Consider the following 18,175-nt stretch of genomic DNA (forward strand, 5'->3'; position numbering starts at 1 on the left):
ATAAGAAATAAAAGCCAAGATCACTACATTCAAAACCAAAATTAAAACCAAACATTTTACTATATAAGTCTCATTATATAGTTGTACTGATGTGAGTTTTGTACGCAATAGGTTTACATTTATTTTTTCCCATTTTTACTTTGTTTTCTCCTTCCGCTTACTTTTTTTTTTCTTCCTTAAGAGCCTGTTTGGGAAGCCACCTTGGAATTGGATTTAAGTGTAATTGGGTGTAATTACACAGTTTGGCATATTTGTTTGGCCAAGTAATTACTTGGTCAGCATGGAATTGGGGTTAATTGCAGGGGTGTAATTACACTCTCCAATTCTCAAGGGGAGGTGAAAATTGGAGGTAATTACACTGGGTAATTACAAGGTTGCTTTTTAGTTTCTTTCCTTTTTGTTTTTATTTTAATTTATTTTCTTTATAACTTTTTTATTTTTATTATTTTATTTTTAATTTTTAATTTCTTTTGTAATTTTAAAATATATTTTCTTTGTATGTTATTTATCTTTTATTTCTCTATCTTTACTTCCTGTGATTCTATGTAATTGCTTATATTTTATTTTTTATTTATTTTATTATTCTATTTTTGAAACTACACCTCCTAATATTAGAAATAATAAGTCATAATAAACTTGGCATATAATGAGTGATGCAATTAAAGTGGAACTTCGTTGTTAAATGTGGTTATAAACTTATCATGTTTCCTATCTTAAGTTGCAGTGGGACTTACTATTATTATGTTGAAATTTGACATAGGTTAAACTATTTTATTTTTTTGAATTTTTGAAATTGTGTTATATTCATGGTTCCAATTTACTTGTTTTGTAGTATTGACTCACATTGCATGTTGTTCATTTTTTAGTTAGAATTGGTAGATTAGTTTTGTCAAACATTTGAATAATGTTATGACACTATATTTATAAATATTAATTTATTTTATCAAACATGAATTCCTTGATGTTCGTACAAAACGTATATTTTTTTTAGTTTTTGTAAGTATCTAAACTAAATATTATTAATTTAAAATATATATAAATTATTTTAACAATATTAGTTATAAATATATGATTATTAATGAATGTATATTGGGTTTCTCTCTCTACGAGTTGTGGCGGCTGCTGACTGCTCGACTTAAGTCTTGATTAGCTGTGGTCCTTGTAATTGCCCGCTTCCCCCTAATCTCTTCCTTTTGGTGTTCGATTGCTCCATATTTACGCACTGCCTTGCTCCATCCTTTCAACTGTTCTAGTAAGCTTTTCTTGCTTTACGTTTTATATTTTGACATATGGGTCTATTTATTCTTCATGTATTTCTTTTCTTCTTTTTTGGATTTCATATTTCAAAGGGTTTAGTCTAATATCTAGGGTATTCTACTTTAGCTCAAAATCAAGAAAATATGGAATCATATAAAAAATATAGTAATTTGTTTAGGACCTTTGATGGGACATAACCACTGTATTTATATTTGTGTTAGTACAATGATGTGCGCCGCATAATCTTGTTGGGTGGTTCTTGTTCTGCTGTAAAACGGTGCTTTTCTAAATTGAGCAAATTTACCAACCGATGAACTTTTCTTTTTGGGTGGACGGCATTTGTTTTGGGTGTGGAGGCTAGTGTTGGAGTAGAAATATCTATTCTTCTGGTTACTTATATTGCGAAAACATGATCAGTTCTTTCTCTTTTGGATGAAGTGCTTCAAGTTCCAATTCTTGGATCAGTCTCATAGTTAATTTGGATTTTATAATTTGTCCATTTGATCATATTTGAGTACTGAAAACATCTAATTTGATCATGTCGTAGACCATTGTCCTACTGCTGTCCTTTTGGGAATTTCAATTAGGCAGTATGCCAAGCCAAAGCATAGCATTACAGCTGTGCAAAATCTTTGCTTTCTGCTTAACCAGTTTAGGACAAGTATTCCTCAAAGTGCTCCCAAATCTTGCCACCCAGGACTGTATTTGTTAGATAAACAACAGTATGTAGTTTGAGAGGTCAACATTTCAGCATCGACATGTGCTGCTAAAAATGTATATCTATAGTTATGGAGATGTTTGGAGATTAACGGTGTTCCGATAGCGTACATTAGGGTGATTAAGGGCATGTACGATGGAGCTAAGACTCGGGTGAGGACTGTGGGAGGAGACTCAGATTATTTCCCAGTGGTGATGGGGTTGAATCAAGGATCAGCTCTTAGCCCATTTTTATTTGCCCAAGCGATGGATGTGTTGACGTGACACATTCAAGGAAAGGTGTCCTGGTGCATGTTATTTGCAGATGACATAGTGCTGTTTGACGAGACGCGTTGCGCGGTTAATGTTAGGTTGGAGGTGTGGAGACAGACTCTAGAGTCTAAAGGTTTCAAGTTGAGCAGGATGAAGACAGAATACTTGGAGCGTAAGTTCACTGCTGGGGTACATGAAGCTGAAGTGGACGTGAATCTTGATACACAAGTCTTCTAAGGAGAGATAGTTTTGGGTCTGTAATACAGGGTAACGGGGAGATCGATGAGGATATCGCACTATTGAAGCGGGGTGGATGAAATGGAGGCTCGCTTTTGGTATTTTGTATGATTAGAATGTGCCACCTAGACTTAAGGGCAAGTTCTACAAAGCGGTAGTTAGACCGACTATATTGTATGGAGCCGAGTGTTGGCCAGTCAAGAAGTCTCATGTCCAGAAGTTGAAAATAGCGGAAATGAGGATGTTGAGATGGATGTGTGAGCATACCAGGAAAGACAAGATTAAGAATAAATATATTAGGGACAAGGTGGGCATGGCTCCTGCGGAAGATAAGTTGCGGGAATCAAGGCTGAGATGGTTCGGACATGTGATGAGGAGAGACTCTAATGCCTCGGTTAGGAGGTGTGAGAGGTGATCATGGCGGGTCAGAGGAGGGGTAGAGGGAGGCCTAAGAAGTACTGGGGTGTGGTGATTAGGCAGGACATGACTCTATTTCAACTTATCGAGGACATGAACCTCGATAGGAGGGTGTAGAGGTCGAGAATTAGGGTTGTGGGATGAGAGGCAGTCTAGAGTTTCACGTCTTTCCGGTAGTATTACTGTATTAGTACTAGTCTTGTATTTTCCTATTCTTAACCCCTTGCTATTACTTGATGTATCATTATTTCCAGTAGGATTGGCTCTATTCTTGTAGTGTCGTATTCTTAGATCTTTGTTATTGCACATTGCACCATTTGCTTCCGTGTCTTATTACCGTGTTGTTACTATTGTCTGTTTATTACTTCATTTTCGCTGCTCTTGAGCCGAGTCTTTCAGAAACAACCTTTGTACCGTCATAAGGTAGGGGTAAGGTCTGCGTACACTTTACCCTCCCCAGATCCCACTTGTGGAATTTCACTAGGTTTGTTGGTGTTGTTACCCCTATAGATACAGAATGTATCCTCTTACTTTTGCTTTCTGCTTGTATAATAGTCTTATAAATTCAGTGTTACTTGTAATTCAAATGTTTCATTAAAATATTTTCTTGATAGAAGTTTAAGGTACTAATGAAGGTCATTATTGGTGTTTTATCAAGATTGGGATGTGCCGGGAGGGTGAAATTACCGTATCTCTGCAGAATAGGATCCAGGTTTTGCAGTATCTCTAATACTGTAACAAACATATATTCATGTTATTAAAAGTGATGGCCATAATTTGACAGATTAAATGAGCTCATCAAGAAATGAAGTATTGCTTCCTTCTTTTCCATTTAATAACCATAGGCGGACTATATCGGATTTTAAGCATAAAATGTTGCCACACAACAAAATCTTAAATTGGTGAAGTGGGTGCCAAAGTGAAAAATTATGCTGTTACTTTTCATTAATTTTACTTTGTTGGGGTAGTTAAAGAGGAAGTCATTTCATCTTTGGCTGTATTAGAAAACGAGGGCTTAGTTTGGTGGGGGAAAAAAGGAATATACGACGTCCAATAACAAATGGAGAAACTACATGAATCTATTTTTCAACAGCTATTTGCAGGGATGTATTTAGTGTAATAATGTCAACAATCTGCATTGTAAGCAATGTAATCAAAGTTATTTGCAAGCTATGTTGCTCGGACTCTCCGAAGACATCCCCGGTTGCGTGTTGGATCCTACAAAAATACATCCTCCAAAAGTAGCGTATTTCTGGAGGATCCGACACGAGTGCGCAACATTTTGGAGAGTCTGTGCAACATAGTTTGCAAGAGACACTGTGATAGTATTGCAAAAGGCATAGCATGTATTTGCAATGTGAGAACATCAGAGACAGTTAGGTGTCTACTTCAAAAGTTATATTTCCATTAACTAGTCTGTCTGATGTAATAGGAGTTTTAATTGTTTGTCTGAGTATGGAAACTTTGAAGAAACTCTCCCTAGGAGATGTGCTTCAAGATTTCATACACTTAGTTTAGTCTTTATAGTTGGAGTGGTCAGTTTCTAGGAGCAGGAGACTGAGCTTTGGTCTTGCCGGTTTTGTATTGTTTCACTTGGTAATTAATGGAATGCCTAGTCGCCAAAAAAAAGTAGTCAAAAGTAAGTCGCAGTTAAAGGCCAAATCTGTCGGGCCTTTATGCCCAAAGCGCGGAATTTAAGCGTGAGTCTGAACAAAGAAAAGCATTAATGAAGAAAAAATGAAATCAAGCAGAATAAATGAAGTAAAATCATATCAATCAAGTTTAAAAACCATTTCGAATTTCTGATGTAGATGAAAAGATGTAGTTTATGTTTTCTGGAGCTAGTTTTCTTATACAAAATTTTAATTTCTTATTCCTGTCATTGAAAAGATCATGCATAGCGTTTTTTAACAATAAATATATCGTTTATCAAATATATTTATTATCTAGTGCTGCCCTCTTAGAGATAGAGCCCATTAGTGATGATGCACAGCCTTTGCACCTTAGTGCCTACACTTAAGTGCTAGTTTATCGAGGCAAAGTGCACAACCTGGCTTAAACTAAGCTTAAAAGCATAAGCGTGAAAGAGCCTTTAATAACTCTGATTGTTAGTGCTTTGTCTGTGTTCAATTGATATCATCATGTCCACATTATATAACCTTTTCCTTCTACATCAGCAAATGTTCTTTTGCTATAAAAAGTCCTACACTTTAATAAGTGGACAAAAGTTTAGACATCCAAAGTAGAGATTGCATTATTTAATTTTTTTTATTGCAGTACTTGTAATTTTTTCTTAGGCACATAACTAGACTCAAACTTGTGTTCATTCATTCTCTGATTTTAGGAAGTTATCTTCAGGTGCGTTGCAGAAGTATTGTTCTACTGCACAGTTCACATTGATATATCACCAAATTCTCATGCTGAAGCTATGCCCTGTTCAGTTCCTCTATCCTACCTTATGACCTGATTGGACTCTCCCAAAGATAGATCTTACTTTTTACATTCTAAAAGATTACCTTCTCCAAAAGTTTGACATATAATGAAAAGATACCATATGTTTTAAGTTCAATATGATTCTAAAGGTTAACCAATAACTTCTCTTGTATTTTATGTTTCTTATTAAATACATCGCAGAAACTCATTCAGATTCGTATTTTGAGATTGGTGCTAGTAAATACATTATTAATTCCTTGTGTTGCTCCTTTTATTGGATGATTAGTTGTTTCCTGCTTAAGGAAAGTGATTGTAATGGAGAGCACACAATGCTTTACTGATAACCCGACTAGATCAAGGGAAATCTAGGGAAGATGAAAGCATAGTGCAGAGAAAGAAGTGGTTAATGATAGATGATAAATTTCTGATGGAGTATGAGTGACTGAATGATAGTTACAAAAAATCTTCCCTTTCGTATATCTGCCTAGATCTGGAATTTTGCCAATTTTGTAAAGCCGAAGTGTCTATATTTAGCTATAGTTGAGGGAATAAGCACAAGGAGAATGCTTTTGTCTTTACAGTCACAGCTGCCAATGGTGAACAAAGCTAATTTGACTGAGTTACATGCATGAGGAATAAGATATGACTGTTTACGTGTTCATTGTTTGGCTATCTAACTAGTGAACACCTTAAAGCTATTTGTTGGTGCTTGCAATTTCTTGAAATTTTGCTTACTTATGAATTGCTTGTGACACAGGTCTTTCGATATCGAATGAGGGCACTAGAGATGAGTTGAACTGGCTTGTTGCTAGACCATTCTTTGATACCTTTTTTGGTCAATGGCTCGTAAAGGAAACCGACAGAAGTACAGAAAAGGAGTTTCAGATTCTGGATCTGGATTTGTAAATGAGAATGAAAACAGTAGTCTGACTGAGGCAGAGGGCAAAAATGCAGAACCTTTTAATGGTAATCTTTCCGGCATATCTCTAACAGAGAGCTTCAACAATACACATGAAAGTGAAGGCAAGAAAAGCAAGCACAAATCTAGAAGATCACTTAAAAAGGAAAAGGAAGATATTGATACATTGTCAATTGCAGAGGAAATAGGGCCTGAAGAAGGCTGTGGTGCAGGAATTTTCCAAAGTCATAAAAGTAGAGGGGTGACTCCCGAGTCAAGAGAAGGTGGTGAGACGTCTCCGCACACTAGTCACCGCTCAGACAATTCAAATAGATGTTTTGGCCAGTTCGGAACAGGATTAGATAGAGACAATATATTAGAAAATTTTAAAGTGTCTATTATCGTAGTTTTTAGGAACTTGATGACATTGGCTCTGTCTGTCTCAAAGGCATCAATTCGGTGGTTAGAGAGGTGGAAACCTTTGCTTGACCCTTTAAGGAGAAATTTATTAATTGCGAGTAAGCATGTTCAAGAAAAGGTTCATCATGCATACCCTATAGTGGTTCGGTGGATCATGCACAATTTATTCATTGCGACTGGGTATGTTCAAGAAAGGGTTCAGCATGCATATCCTATAGTGTTAAGGTGGATCATGCATTTTGGAAATATAATTATTCTATTATCAATGGTTTGGTTGGATTGTGCTCTTAGAGGAATTGAGTCCTTTCTATGCATGGGGATGACTTCAATTCTCTCAGTCATCTGGTGGGGTGTTCTATCTTTGATTGCAGCCGCTAAATTCAAGTTTCTATTAATTTTGGTAAGCGACTAGCTTCTTTTCTTGCATGGAAAACAACATCTTCACCCCTCAAATAATAAAAGGTGTTTGTGAGCATATATATCTAACCCTAATTGCTTATCATCTTTGGGTTGGCTCATGAATGATTTCATGCTGAACCAGAACTCCGGAAATCGCTTTGAGGAGCTATGGATTGTTTTCCCAAAGTCACTAAATTAGTTTTGGCCATTTCTAAAAGTGTCATTTTGTTTAAATTGTTTTGGACAAAAATCAGTGTCCACTCTTGAGTTTGACCATTTCATGCTTTGAGATTCTAATAGTTGACTTTTACTGATTTTGACTGTGTATACTTTGCTCCATGACTCCATCTTATTCTGTTAATGCTTCTTGAATTACTGAAGGTGGTCACTATAGTTTTTAAGTAAAATATTTCTCTTCATTCTGGGCTCTGACCAATTTCTTCAGCAGTTTCTAAGACTGTAAATTTGATAAATTAGTGGCTTGATTTTGTGGAGTTTCCTGTGGTCACTCTCTGCCTTTGTGTTTTCTTTGTAATCATTGATTATATTCCTTCCGTTAAACTGCATATATGAGACCTTTCAATCATCTTGCTTCATTCAATTGCTGTTAACATTCAGGCAGCAGTTGCTGTGATTGGACTTCTTACTGGGTTCATCATCGCAGTTCTAGGAGTTGCTGCAGTGAGCATCAGTTACTTGTGGTTCTATGGAAGATTTTGGGCAGCGGTGCTTCTGGTCTTGAGTGGAGGTGATTACTTTTATGCTTTAGTGTTGAGCAGTTGCTTTTACTTTTATCACATTGATTCCAGTTTTTTCCACTAAGTGTTGTTTTTCTTTTTAAATTTAGGAGTGCTTTACAGGTTGAAGCATGAACGGCTTGCGGTGTTTGTCGTAAATTTGTATTCTGTATATTGCGCATGGACATATGTCGGATGGCTTGGTTTAATCTTTGGTTTGAATTTATCATTTATTTCGAGTGATATTCTCATATTCTTCTTAAGAAACAATGTAAATGATAATAGAAGGCCAAACAGCTTTCCTGATCAAACAACTGGAGTACAAGGTGAACCTAGCTTCTATTCTGGTGGATCAGTGCCTCCATCTGCTGATGATGTGTATGTTCATACAGCTGATCGTGGCACTGGGATCCCTTCAACTAGTGGATCTGACACTGATATGACATCTGAAGACGAAGTTGTCAGATTGTTAAACAGTACAGATCACTATTCAGCACTGGGCCTGAGCCGATTTCAGAATATAGATGCTTCAGTTCTCAAGAAAGAATATAGGAAAAAGGTGATTCTTCTGTACCCTCCTGAAATTCTTACTCCCAAAATATTCATATCTGATTTTTCTGAACATCTGTTTGAAGTCTGACAATGCTAGATTAACTAGAAATGCCTTGCTATCGAAGTCAAAATATTACCAATCAGCTAAGTATATCTTCTATTAGGCAATGCTGGTTCATCCTGATAAAAACATGGGCAATGAAAAGGCTGCTGAAGCTTTTAAGAAACTTCAAAACGCCTATGAGGTACAGTTTGTCTTGTGATTTGAGTTCTCTATTTGGTGTTCATTTCCGCATTTGGTAAGAATTGGATTATTTCAGGTCTTACTTGATTCTTTAAAGCGAAAAGCATATGATGATGAATTGAGGAGGGAAGAGCTGCTGGACTACCTTCGGCGGTTCCAAAGTCCTTCACAGAAGGTTTGAATTAATATAATTTTGAGTCATCTAATTAACCATTCTCAAATGAAAAAAAAAAAAAATTTTAAGTCATCTAATTAGTTCATCTGTTAGACTTGACATTTTATGCATATGTCAAATATGCAGCGAGTTCAGCAAAAAGATGTTTTGTTTCAATTTTTGCAACTTCCTTTTTCTACAATAGAAAAGGAACTTTTAAATGATATCTAACTGAATCAAGAGATTGGTGAAGTCCTTGACAAATCTTATGTTTTGTGAAAGATATATGCCTTTAAGCCCTCGGTCATCACCTTTTGCTGAAGAAACCAGCTGGGAGAAAGTTCTTAATGGGAGCAGCTTTAAGTTATAATGGGTTTTCACATGCAGTCTTAAGTCTTAACTCTTTTGCCTTCTTTGCCAGGTTAACTCGATTATATATAGGAGTGAGCCCCCGTAGGTTCATGATATAAGTAATGACATCTATCAGTAAAGGTCTTGCTCTAAATGCAGTCCCATGTCTTTGTAGGTCCTATGTATTTATGGGGAAGGATCATCTTGTACCAGAAACTATATTTGGAAAATACTCCTGAAGTGTGATTGTAATGTTGGATTATACTCACTTAACTCTGTCTCATGCTTAACCAAACAATTTTAGGGTAGAGGCTATGGGTTCTTTACTTCTGGATTCACACAGACAGAAGCTGCGGCAGAGGATTCTCTTGCAGACGCTCGACGAATTACTTGCAAGAAGTGTGGCAACTTTCATGTCTGGGTTTTCACTAAGAAAACAAAGTCCAAAGCAAGATGGTGCCAGGTTTTCCCTCCAGCGACAATATAAGCATGTTATATATTCTTGAATTCTGTGCACTTTAACCATATTCTAGTTTGTCTTCCTCCTCTCTAGCATACGTTTTGTTATTATGATATTTACCTTTTACTCTTCCGTTCATAGGAATGCAATGATTTTCATCCAGCAAAAGATGGAGATGGATGGGTTGAACAGCCTTCACATCCATTCTTTTTTGGAATGCTACTGAAGGTATCAACTAACTGAACAAAATGAAAAAGCAAAAGCTTTTGAGAAGACTTTCTTTCATGACGAGTCTCTTCTTTAAGTATTTTGTTTTTTCTGTAGTTTTTTATTTTTCTCTCTCATCCTTGTGGTATATGTGACACTATTGATCTCCACCAATATGTGCAGGTAGATAATCCTGTCACCTATGTTTGTGCTGATAGCAGGATCTATAATGCTACTGAATGGTATATCTGTCAGGTAAACTTTTTCTTCTCACCATCTGGTATAAGGTTTCAATTTTTTCTGGACGTTTGAATGGAATTGGTCTGGGAAATGAGAAGAACTTGTTGTTAGGAGTTTAAAAGTGCATTACTGTAGTTTTCATTGAATTCTTTTTGCTTTTTATCATCAAGATAAGGTACCGACTTGGCAAGTTTTCTTCAGATACCATAGAAGGACAACAAAATTAATAGTGTGGTTGGGGATCAAATATCCTGGTTTAATAATTTTTTTTTATGTTTCTTTTTTTATTTTGGGGGGGGGGGGGGGTAGAGGGTAGGGGGGGGGAGGGATATGGAGGGGGTTGAAATGCCACTAAAAAAATCAAATCCATCACCAGTTACTTGTTAAGCTTTGATGATGTTCAGTTTTATCTGCCATGGGTGCTATACTGTTGTTTTCTCCATATTTAGGAAAAGATTAACTCCATAAATGAGCATCTCTTTTGAGCTAACAGAAAATGCTCACCTATTGAAAACAACTAAGCAAGTGCAGCTCTGTATCTTAGATAATCAAGTCTTGAACATGATGCAGGGAATGAGATGTCCGGTCAACAGTCACAAGCCAAGCTTCCATGTAAATACAAGTGTAACCATGAAGAGCAGCAATGGGAAGAGAAGTAGCTCAGGACAAAGAGGCCCAAGTATGGAAGAAACCATGACCGAGGAGGAATTTGTTGAGTGGCTACAGAATGCTGTACAATCTGGTACATTTGGCGATTTTGATGGCAGCACACCACAGAGATCAGCTGGCACTAGTACTAGCAACAACGCTAGTGGAAGCGGAAGTGGAAGCAAGAGAAAGAAAAAGGGGAAGAAGCAATGGTGAGTATGAAGCTACCATCTAATCCTCCCTCATTAAAGAATGATATGACTAGACACAGTAATTCTAGTCTGGAATGGACTTGACCAAAATGATTCTGTCATCTGCATGTTCCAGCTTTCATAGATGCTTTTTTAAAAACTAAACGGGGTTACTCCGAGCAAAAAAAGCTATGCTTTAACCCCGCTAAAAGTGGTTTGTTTAATTTTCTTTGCCTCAATTTAAAAGTTGCCCAGCACAAATTACATGATTCCTTTTGGCCTAGCAAGGGACTACACAACGTCTTTCACAAAATGGTAGCAGAATTTGCTAATTTTTCCAATAGATATTTGCTGTCCTTCTATTGAGCCGAGGGTCTCCTGAAAACAGCCTCTCTACCCTTCCGGGGTAGGGGTAAGGTCTGCGTACACTCTACCGTTCCCAAACCCCACTAGTGGGATTTTACTGGGTATGTTCTTGTTGTCGTAGATATTTGCTGTCCTATCTTACATTTTCGTAGGATCCTTGACATTTATATGCGTAGTAAACCACTCTAAACTCGTTAGTGGTTGGTCTTTCTAAGGTCTATTTCGCAACTTTTTTAAGGTCTTTATTTTATCTTGAAATTCTCTCCTTCGGAACGGATCTGTTAAACATTTCAATAACAAGTTTTATCCTAACTCTTATGTGGTATTTGTTCTCCTTCAGTTTTTGGAAAGAAAGAATTTGTAATTGGAAATTAATTTTAGAGAAAACTACATAATATGACTAAAATGAAAAAATAAATATCCATTTTGGCTCAATCTCATCTATCACTCACTTTAGGCCTATTTTTTTTTTTTTTCAGTGGCTAACACTTCGGTTCTGTGCTTCTCTTCTACCAGAGAAGTTTCAAAGCTTCTTATAAGGTAGCACAACAATCTCAAACAGAAAAGATCAGAAATTGTTAGATCCAAATTTAACTGCACATTAATCATACTCAATTATACGCATATAATATTTAAAATATGCAAATATATTATACATTTACTGGCTATTTTTAGTTTAAGTGGTCGAATGGACGGCTATTTGGGTTAATTCTTCTAATCTTAATCGTTAATTTGAAGCCAAAAAGGCATAGTTCATGGCTAGTAGTGACCCAAAAGCATGCACAACCTCCGGAGTAGTAGGCTATTTGGAGGAATGCTGCGCAACAATGGCTAGCTCGAGAGTTAGAAATCTGAAGAAAAAAAAAAAAGCAGTGCAAGGAATCAACAGAGTTAAATTCTGTTGTTATTGTTTGAAGGAACCTGTTATTGAAATTTTTGTTCATCTGAAGCTAATTTGAACAAAATTCGAAGCTAATTACGTGAAGCGTAGTTATTGTTTTTGTACTAGAGCTTTAAAGCAGATATGAGAGAGTTGAGTTGGAATTACATTCAGATTTCAAATACCTAACGCATTTGGTAGCAAAACGGGTATATATCTATACGTATTACGTTGTATATTTGTGTATCCTTATGCAGCTCTCTGTATATATATTGTAACTTCCTATATATCTATGTATATTCACGTCTACCTATTTGTATTATACACGGATATATAACAATATATACATGTGATAATGATGTTTCTTCAATTCGATTGCAGCTACAAATTTTGACTTCAAACTTGTCAAACTAACCTCCGATTTGCCTCAAAATTTTGTATATATCCTCGTCCATGTATTTTCAACAAATTTCAATCACACCCACTAAAAATTATCTCTTTTTTTTTTCATGGGTCTTTTTAGTGTAATAGATTCTTTGGCTAAGCGAGTGGGGACTGTTTTTTTTTTTTTTTTTTGGATACGTTTATGTAAGTATTTCTTTATTTTATAAGAACTAGTCTCTCGACACGTGCGCCATACATGTATGTCGAGTCAGGTAGTGCATTGTATTGTAACGTAATTTTAATAATACTAAAATATAACTTTGAGTAAATAATTACACACAAAAGAATAAAGTAGAAATACCATACTTGTAAGGCCTAGGCAAAAGGTAATAAAGATAGTACAAAGAGGTAATTTACATAATTTGCTAGAGAACCACCGATACTATTATGCAGTTTTTCAAACATCTAAGACAAAGATAGTACAGACATCATATACATTAAATGAATGCAAATATGGAGATCAACCTTCCCAGGTGTCTGCTTGCCCGTAAAACGGTATAATTGAATTTATACGTGATTTCTAGATAAATAAATTAATTTGATCCTGAAATAATAGAAGAATTGAATAAATGTGCAATACTTAGCCTTGAGATGAAATGAAACAACAGAAACAGTGATTCCGGGAGCAGGGCTTTCGGGTGCAACAACAATGAAATCAAAAAGCAAGAAAATAAAATTGTATAAAGATTTCAACAGATTATAGCATAAGTACAATGATAATAGAGCTCATTATTTATAGCCGCACCTAAGGAACAAGGTCGTAGGATCATGCCCTTTTTTAATGTTAATTATGAGGGCTATTGAAGAATGTGTAACGACGGGCATAAATAACAAATTATTTATAACAGATAATGTACTAAATGCTGTAGAATATTTTTCATCAAAGACAAAAGGTAATCAAGATAGTACCATACTTGGTAATTGTACACGAAAGAATAAAGTTTTCCATACTTGTAAGGCCTGGGCAAAAGGTAATTAAGATAGTACGCGGATCAGTACAAAACCATGTGATCTGTACTTGTTTACGTACTGCCCCTTAGGCCCGATCTTTTATCTGTTCATTTCGTCAGGTATCTGAATCATACGATTCTGAGGATTCTGCTTTTCACATTCATTCTACAGGACCAAAACGAGGCCTTTCCTCGCTAGTTGGAATAAAAACCGCAACTGGACTCTTCTCTGACTAGAAAAGCTGCGCCTAAGACTCTGAAGCGAAGGGTGAAACACATCTTATGAAATATACGGGCCAGGTGGGTAAAGAGGTAATTTACATAATTTGCTAGAGAACCACCAGAACTATTATGCAGTTTCTAAGTGTTCAAACATCTAAGACAAAGAAAAATAGTACCGACATCATGTACATTAAGATGAATGCAAATATGGAGATCAGCCTTCCCATACAGATGTCTGTTTGCCCATAAAATGGTACAATTAAATTTATACGTGGTTTTGTAGACAAGTAAATTAATTTGATCCTGAAATAATGGAAGAATTGAATAAATATGCAATACTTAGCCTTGGGATGAAAATGAAACAGCAGAAACAATGGTTCCGGGAGCAGGGCTTCCGGGTACAACATTAATGAAATCATAAAGCAAGAAGATAAAATTGTATAAAGCTTTCAACAGATTGTAGCATAAGTGCAATGATAATAGAGCTCATTATATATAGCTGCACCTAGGGAACAAGGTCCTAGGATCATGCCCTTCTTTAATGTCAATTAAGAGGGCCATTGAAGAATGTGCAACGGTGGGCATGAATAACAAATTATTTATAATGGGAAGTGTACTAAATGCTGTAGAATATTCTCCATCAAATGCTACCGGGTGGTAGGAATTATCTTTATGAGTACCATTCCTTTCGGTAACAGATGGAATAGTAGTCTTCGCTTTTGGTTATATTCTGCCTTCGGTTCCACGTATCACTCCCTTATGCAATCACTTAACATAACATATTTTACCCTATACAGATAGTTCCCCTACTTTCTGGTGACATAACTTTGTGTCACCAAGAAGTTGGTAGAAACATGCTTTTTGGCGGAAATTTCACTGACCCTCACTGAAAAGCTTCTGACGGTTGATTAGACGCAAGTCTCTCCGCATTTAACGCCCCGAACACGCGTCATCCCATGATTCAGCATAACCTTTGCCGACTATCAAGGTAATTATGGCTACGAGTTTAGCCGCTTATACCTTTACTTATACGTATCAAGTTCCTTAATTTACACTTCATACCACTCTGAATTTTCTAAGACTTTCTTTACTCAACCCATCTTCCGACTTCAACCTATCTTCAACTTCCTTCTTTGAGAGGAATAAAAACTCTTTCACTAATAAGAAATGGCATCCTCTTCAAGAAAACCCAGTTCTTCAAAGAACAAAGGCAAAGTGACGATGCCGCTCCCTACGGTGAGTACCATCATCCCAAAGAGCCTGATTACCACCAATAATTTCGAAGATAAGTTTCCTTCTACCTGATTACCCCAGTTCATGGGAATTTTGGGCAAAATTGTGCCGCCCCCTCAAAAGATCCGCAAAGGAAGGGGAGTGTTACTCTCTTGGTCTCCACTAGGTGCAACCTGTTGTCCCCGCCAGTAGAACTTGCTAACTATCTGAAGCCTTTGGCTTTAAAAAAAGATTGGAAAAAGATACAGGCTCTCTTTCGAGAGTTCTTGTTGAGCAATGCTATGCACAACGCCGCAGCGGTATATGTTGCGCCCCCTTTTTTCCCTCCTCGCGGCGGGAGAATCGGGTTTATGACATTTGGGTATGGGACGACTCGTTCCTTTTGGGAACTGGATTTTGCATTTTTGAAGAGTCGCCACCTAATGATTTATGGTGCATTAGGACCACTACAAGATTCAATTACAACTATATTTTGATAACCAGAGATAGGGTAAGGGCTTGAAATTATCCCAAGGGGAAGGTGTTAGGCACCCCTCAGGATCCACTAGTGTGGTTCCCGGCCAGACAATTCTTTGTGAATTTGGTGCAATTAACATGTAAGCAGATAAGGCTCAAAAAAGAGGGGATTTTAATACACAAATGCTTGAAAGTAAACAAGGTTTGAAAGAGCAATTGTTAAAAGGCTGATTTTGAAAGGAAGTCATAATATTTTAAAGACAAAGAAAGAAAGGGAAAGGGGGTCCTAGGTTTATTCATAATATGGATCACATCAATGCAATACCCGGTAATCACTCCTCAAAGAGGGGCTAAACGTGGTATTAGCGCACCGGTCATCATATCCATATCTACCCTTCCCACCCTGTTGAGGTACTAAAGCGCGGATTGATCTTGACCACTATTGCATGCTATTACCCGTCCCATTCCTATCAGTCCTGGAGGCATTTAGGACTACTATTCCTAAAAGGGAGGGGTATTAGGCTGACTTGGGGTTTCAAAGGTGAAAAATCTAAGGCGACATACAAAACATATAGGGCAGCACAATAAAAGGGGAAGCACATAAACAACGAAGGCTCATATATACCTCCTCAAACAAAGCAATCAAATAGCATGACTCAAACAACAAGTAGGGTTTGAAAATATTAAGACAAAAAGGGAGTTTAAGTTGTTGAAGCAGACCCATTTATTACATAACTTAGATAAGAAGTCCGAATCAGGCCTGCCTGCTGGTTGTATCAATTATTAATTATCAGAAACAGGCTCAGTTTTATTTATTGTTATTACCTAATGTTTGCCTAAGTGTTTGGGGCAGAATCTTATGAGCATGGTATCTATTACTGATTCAGAATGTGGCAAACTTAAAAATGAGCGGTTTGAAATCCTATAGGCATGCTTGCTATACCGTGTTAAATAGGGGATTAAATTATTTAAAACTGGTTCGTGTAGACTGATTTTAAATTAAACTAGTTTCAGATTCTGCAGATGATGGTACCCATTGTTGCTGGTTTTAACTCCTATAGACATGATATCTAGTGTTGCTGATTTTAACTCCTATAGACATGGTATCTAGTGTTGCTGATTTTAACTCCTATAGACATGATATCTAGTGTTGCTGATTTTAATTCCTATAGACATGATATCTAGTTGAACGAGAAATGGAAGCAGGCAGGTTTTCACTTGGGAATTCCTATAGGCATGATCTCTATACATTATACTGATTTTAACCTTATAAACATGATACTCATTTATAGCCGTTTAGATCCTAGAGCATGATGTCTAAGTGGTAAAAAAAATTACGTGCAGAATAAAGTCCTATAGGCAGGTTATCTAGGTGTGAAGTTGAACATGCAGAATTTTAAATGAACCCCTATTGGCATGGTATCTAAAATGCAGAATCGAACATGCAGGATGTAAAACAATCCTATAGGCATGCTTTCTAAATGCAGAATTGAATCATTCAAAATACAAATCCTATAGGCATGTTTTCTACCCTTGAGCATGCATAATTACCCATCCCTTTGTCACTAGCCAACCCCAGATGTTCATTACAAATTATTACAGACCAGTTGCTGAATTACATCAAGAAAATACATAAAAAAAGGGAAATTACAACCATAGGAAGCCTGATTCTGACTTCCTCTCTGAGTTATGGAACAAAACGCCTCAAATACCACTTGTTTCAAAGCCTTTCTCGGACCTGGGTGTGTCAGAGTTCCCTAAGGGTCTCAAGGAACCCCGGCAGTGCTTACACCCAGGTTCAATAGAACCACATAAAGATTAGTGCAGTGTGGAAGGGCCAGCCCTTATGTGTCCAAGTTTAGAGAGAGCTCATGGGTCCCAAGGCAAGGCTCACACAAGAGGGGCAGAACTTAAGTCTAAGAAGACAGTGGAAGTGCAGGAATGGGGTCTTAAAACTGAGGGGATAAGGAGAGGGGTAAAAGGTGATTAGGGAAACAGTAATTAGTAAAATACAGAGTTGATAACTTCATACAAAGGGGGTCAGGGGTTGAGAATTCATTGCAAGGAGCCTATGCACTTAGGCAAGGGTCAGCTTTGGGCATGCACAGCGATAGAAGATGCTGGCATGCCTATAAGCCAACCAGAACACACAACAACTGGAGAAAACATGGAGGTTATTATCCCAGCGGGATCAAGTTTGGGTCATGGACAGCAATGTTCAATGCTGCCATGCCCCAAACCAACCACAGATACCAAACACATTGGGAATGGGGATTTAAGGTTCACAAACCATGATAAGTAAGTAACAGAAACATTAATTTAGAACAGAAAAGGCAGAATACAACATGCTTAACAATGGAACTTAGTTAAATACAAACAAGATACAAACAAGAATGAAAGAAACAGTAAAGAAACATGTTGTTGTTGCTGGAAAATTAGTTAGGACATACCAGTCAGAGAAGCAAAGTGCAGTAAACAAAAGTAAGCAGGACTCCAAAGTCTAGCCTTGGCTTTCAGCCGGCTAAACAGACAGTAGCACAAGTAGCAGTAAAGTAAGAGAGAGTTTTTGAGTGTAAGTGTGTGTTCTGAACTTAAAATTGTTCGTGTCTTTGAAAGAAGAGAAGGTGGGTATCTATAGTTTTGAAAACGAGTAGAAATTAAGGTAATAAGCAAAGACTTAACATAAACATGGAAACAATCACAATCAGAATCAATTACCACAAGTACTTTCCATTAATCAAGGAAGTAATGCTCAAATGGATACTAATTAGGCTAATTAAGGAAAGAAATCAGTTTGGGGACAGATTGAT

General features: G+C 36.8%; 1 protein-coding gene across 3 annotated transcripts; it reads left to right on the forward strand.

Moving 5' to 3' along the window:
• Nucleotides 1,088-13,702, forward strand: LOC109232230. Of its 3 annotated transcripts, XR_002068924.1 has the most exons (12): nucleotides 1,088-1,252; nucleotides 6,071-7,031; nucleotides 7,649-7,778; nucleotides 7,878-8,326; nucleotides 8,484-8,564; nucleotides 8,640-8,738; nucleotides 9,373-9,531; nucleotides 9,670-9,756; nucleotides 9,919-9,990; nucleotides 10,546-10,835; nucleotides 11,660-11,720; nucleotides 11,919-11,995. XR_002068924.1 is itself a non-coding variant. In XM_019397918.1 (11 exons), the coding sequence occupies exons 2-11, from the start codon at nucleotides 6,153-6,155 to the stop codon at nucleotides 13,685-13,687; spliced, it is 2,307 nt and encodes a 768-aa protein (XP_019253463.1). In that variant the 5' UTR covers nucleotides 1,088-1,252; nucleotides 6,071-6,152; the 3' UTR covers nucleotides 13,688-13,702. The 3 variants fall into 3 exon arrangements, 2 of the variants coding, with proteins under 2 accessions (XP_019253463.1, XP_019253464.1); XM_019397918.1 differs by lacking the exons at nucleotides 11,660-11,720; nucleotides 11,919-11,995 and adding an exon at nucleotides 13,627-13,702; XM_019397919.1 differs by lacking the exon at nucleotides 11,660-11,720.

Source organism: Nicotiana attenuata, chromosome 9 (assembly GCF_001879085.1).
Source record: "Nicotiana attenuata strain UT chromosome 9, NIATTr2, whole genome shotgun sequence".
In the NCBI taxonomy this organism is placed as follows: domain Eukaryota; kingdom Viridiplantae; phylum Streptophyta; class Magnoliopsida; order Solanales; family Solanaceae; genus Nicotiana; species Nicotiana attenuata.

Coding starts and splice junctions, on each gene's coding strand:
- LOC109232230 (XM_019397918.1), top strand. CDS start 6,153: ATGGCTCGTAAAGGAAACCGACAGAAGTACAGAAAAGGAGTTTCAGAT. Junction 9,532..9,669: donor CCAAAGCAAGATGGTGCCAG/GTTTTCCCTCCA, acceptor TTCCGTTCATAG/GAATGCAATGATTTTCATCC. Junction 9,757..9,918: donor TTTTTGGAATGCTACTGAAG/GTATCAACTAAC, acceptor CAATATGTGCAG/GTAGATAATCCTGTCACCTA.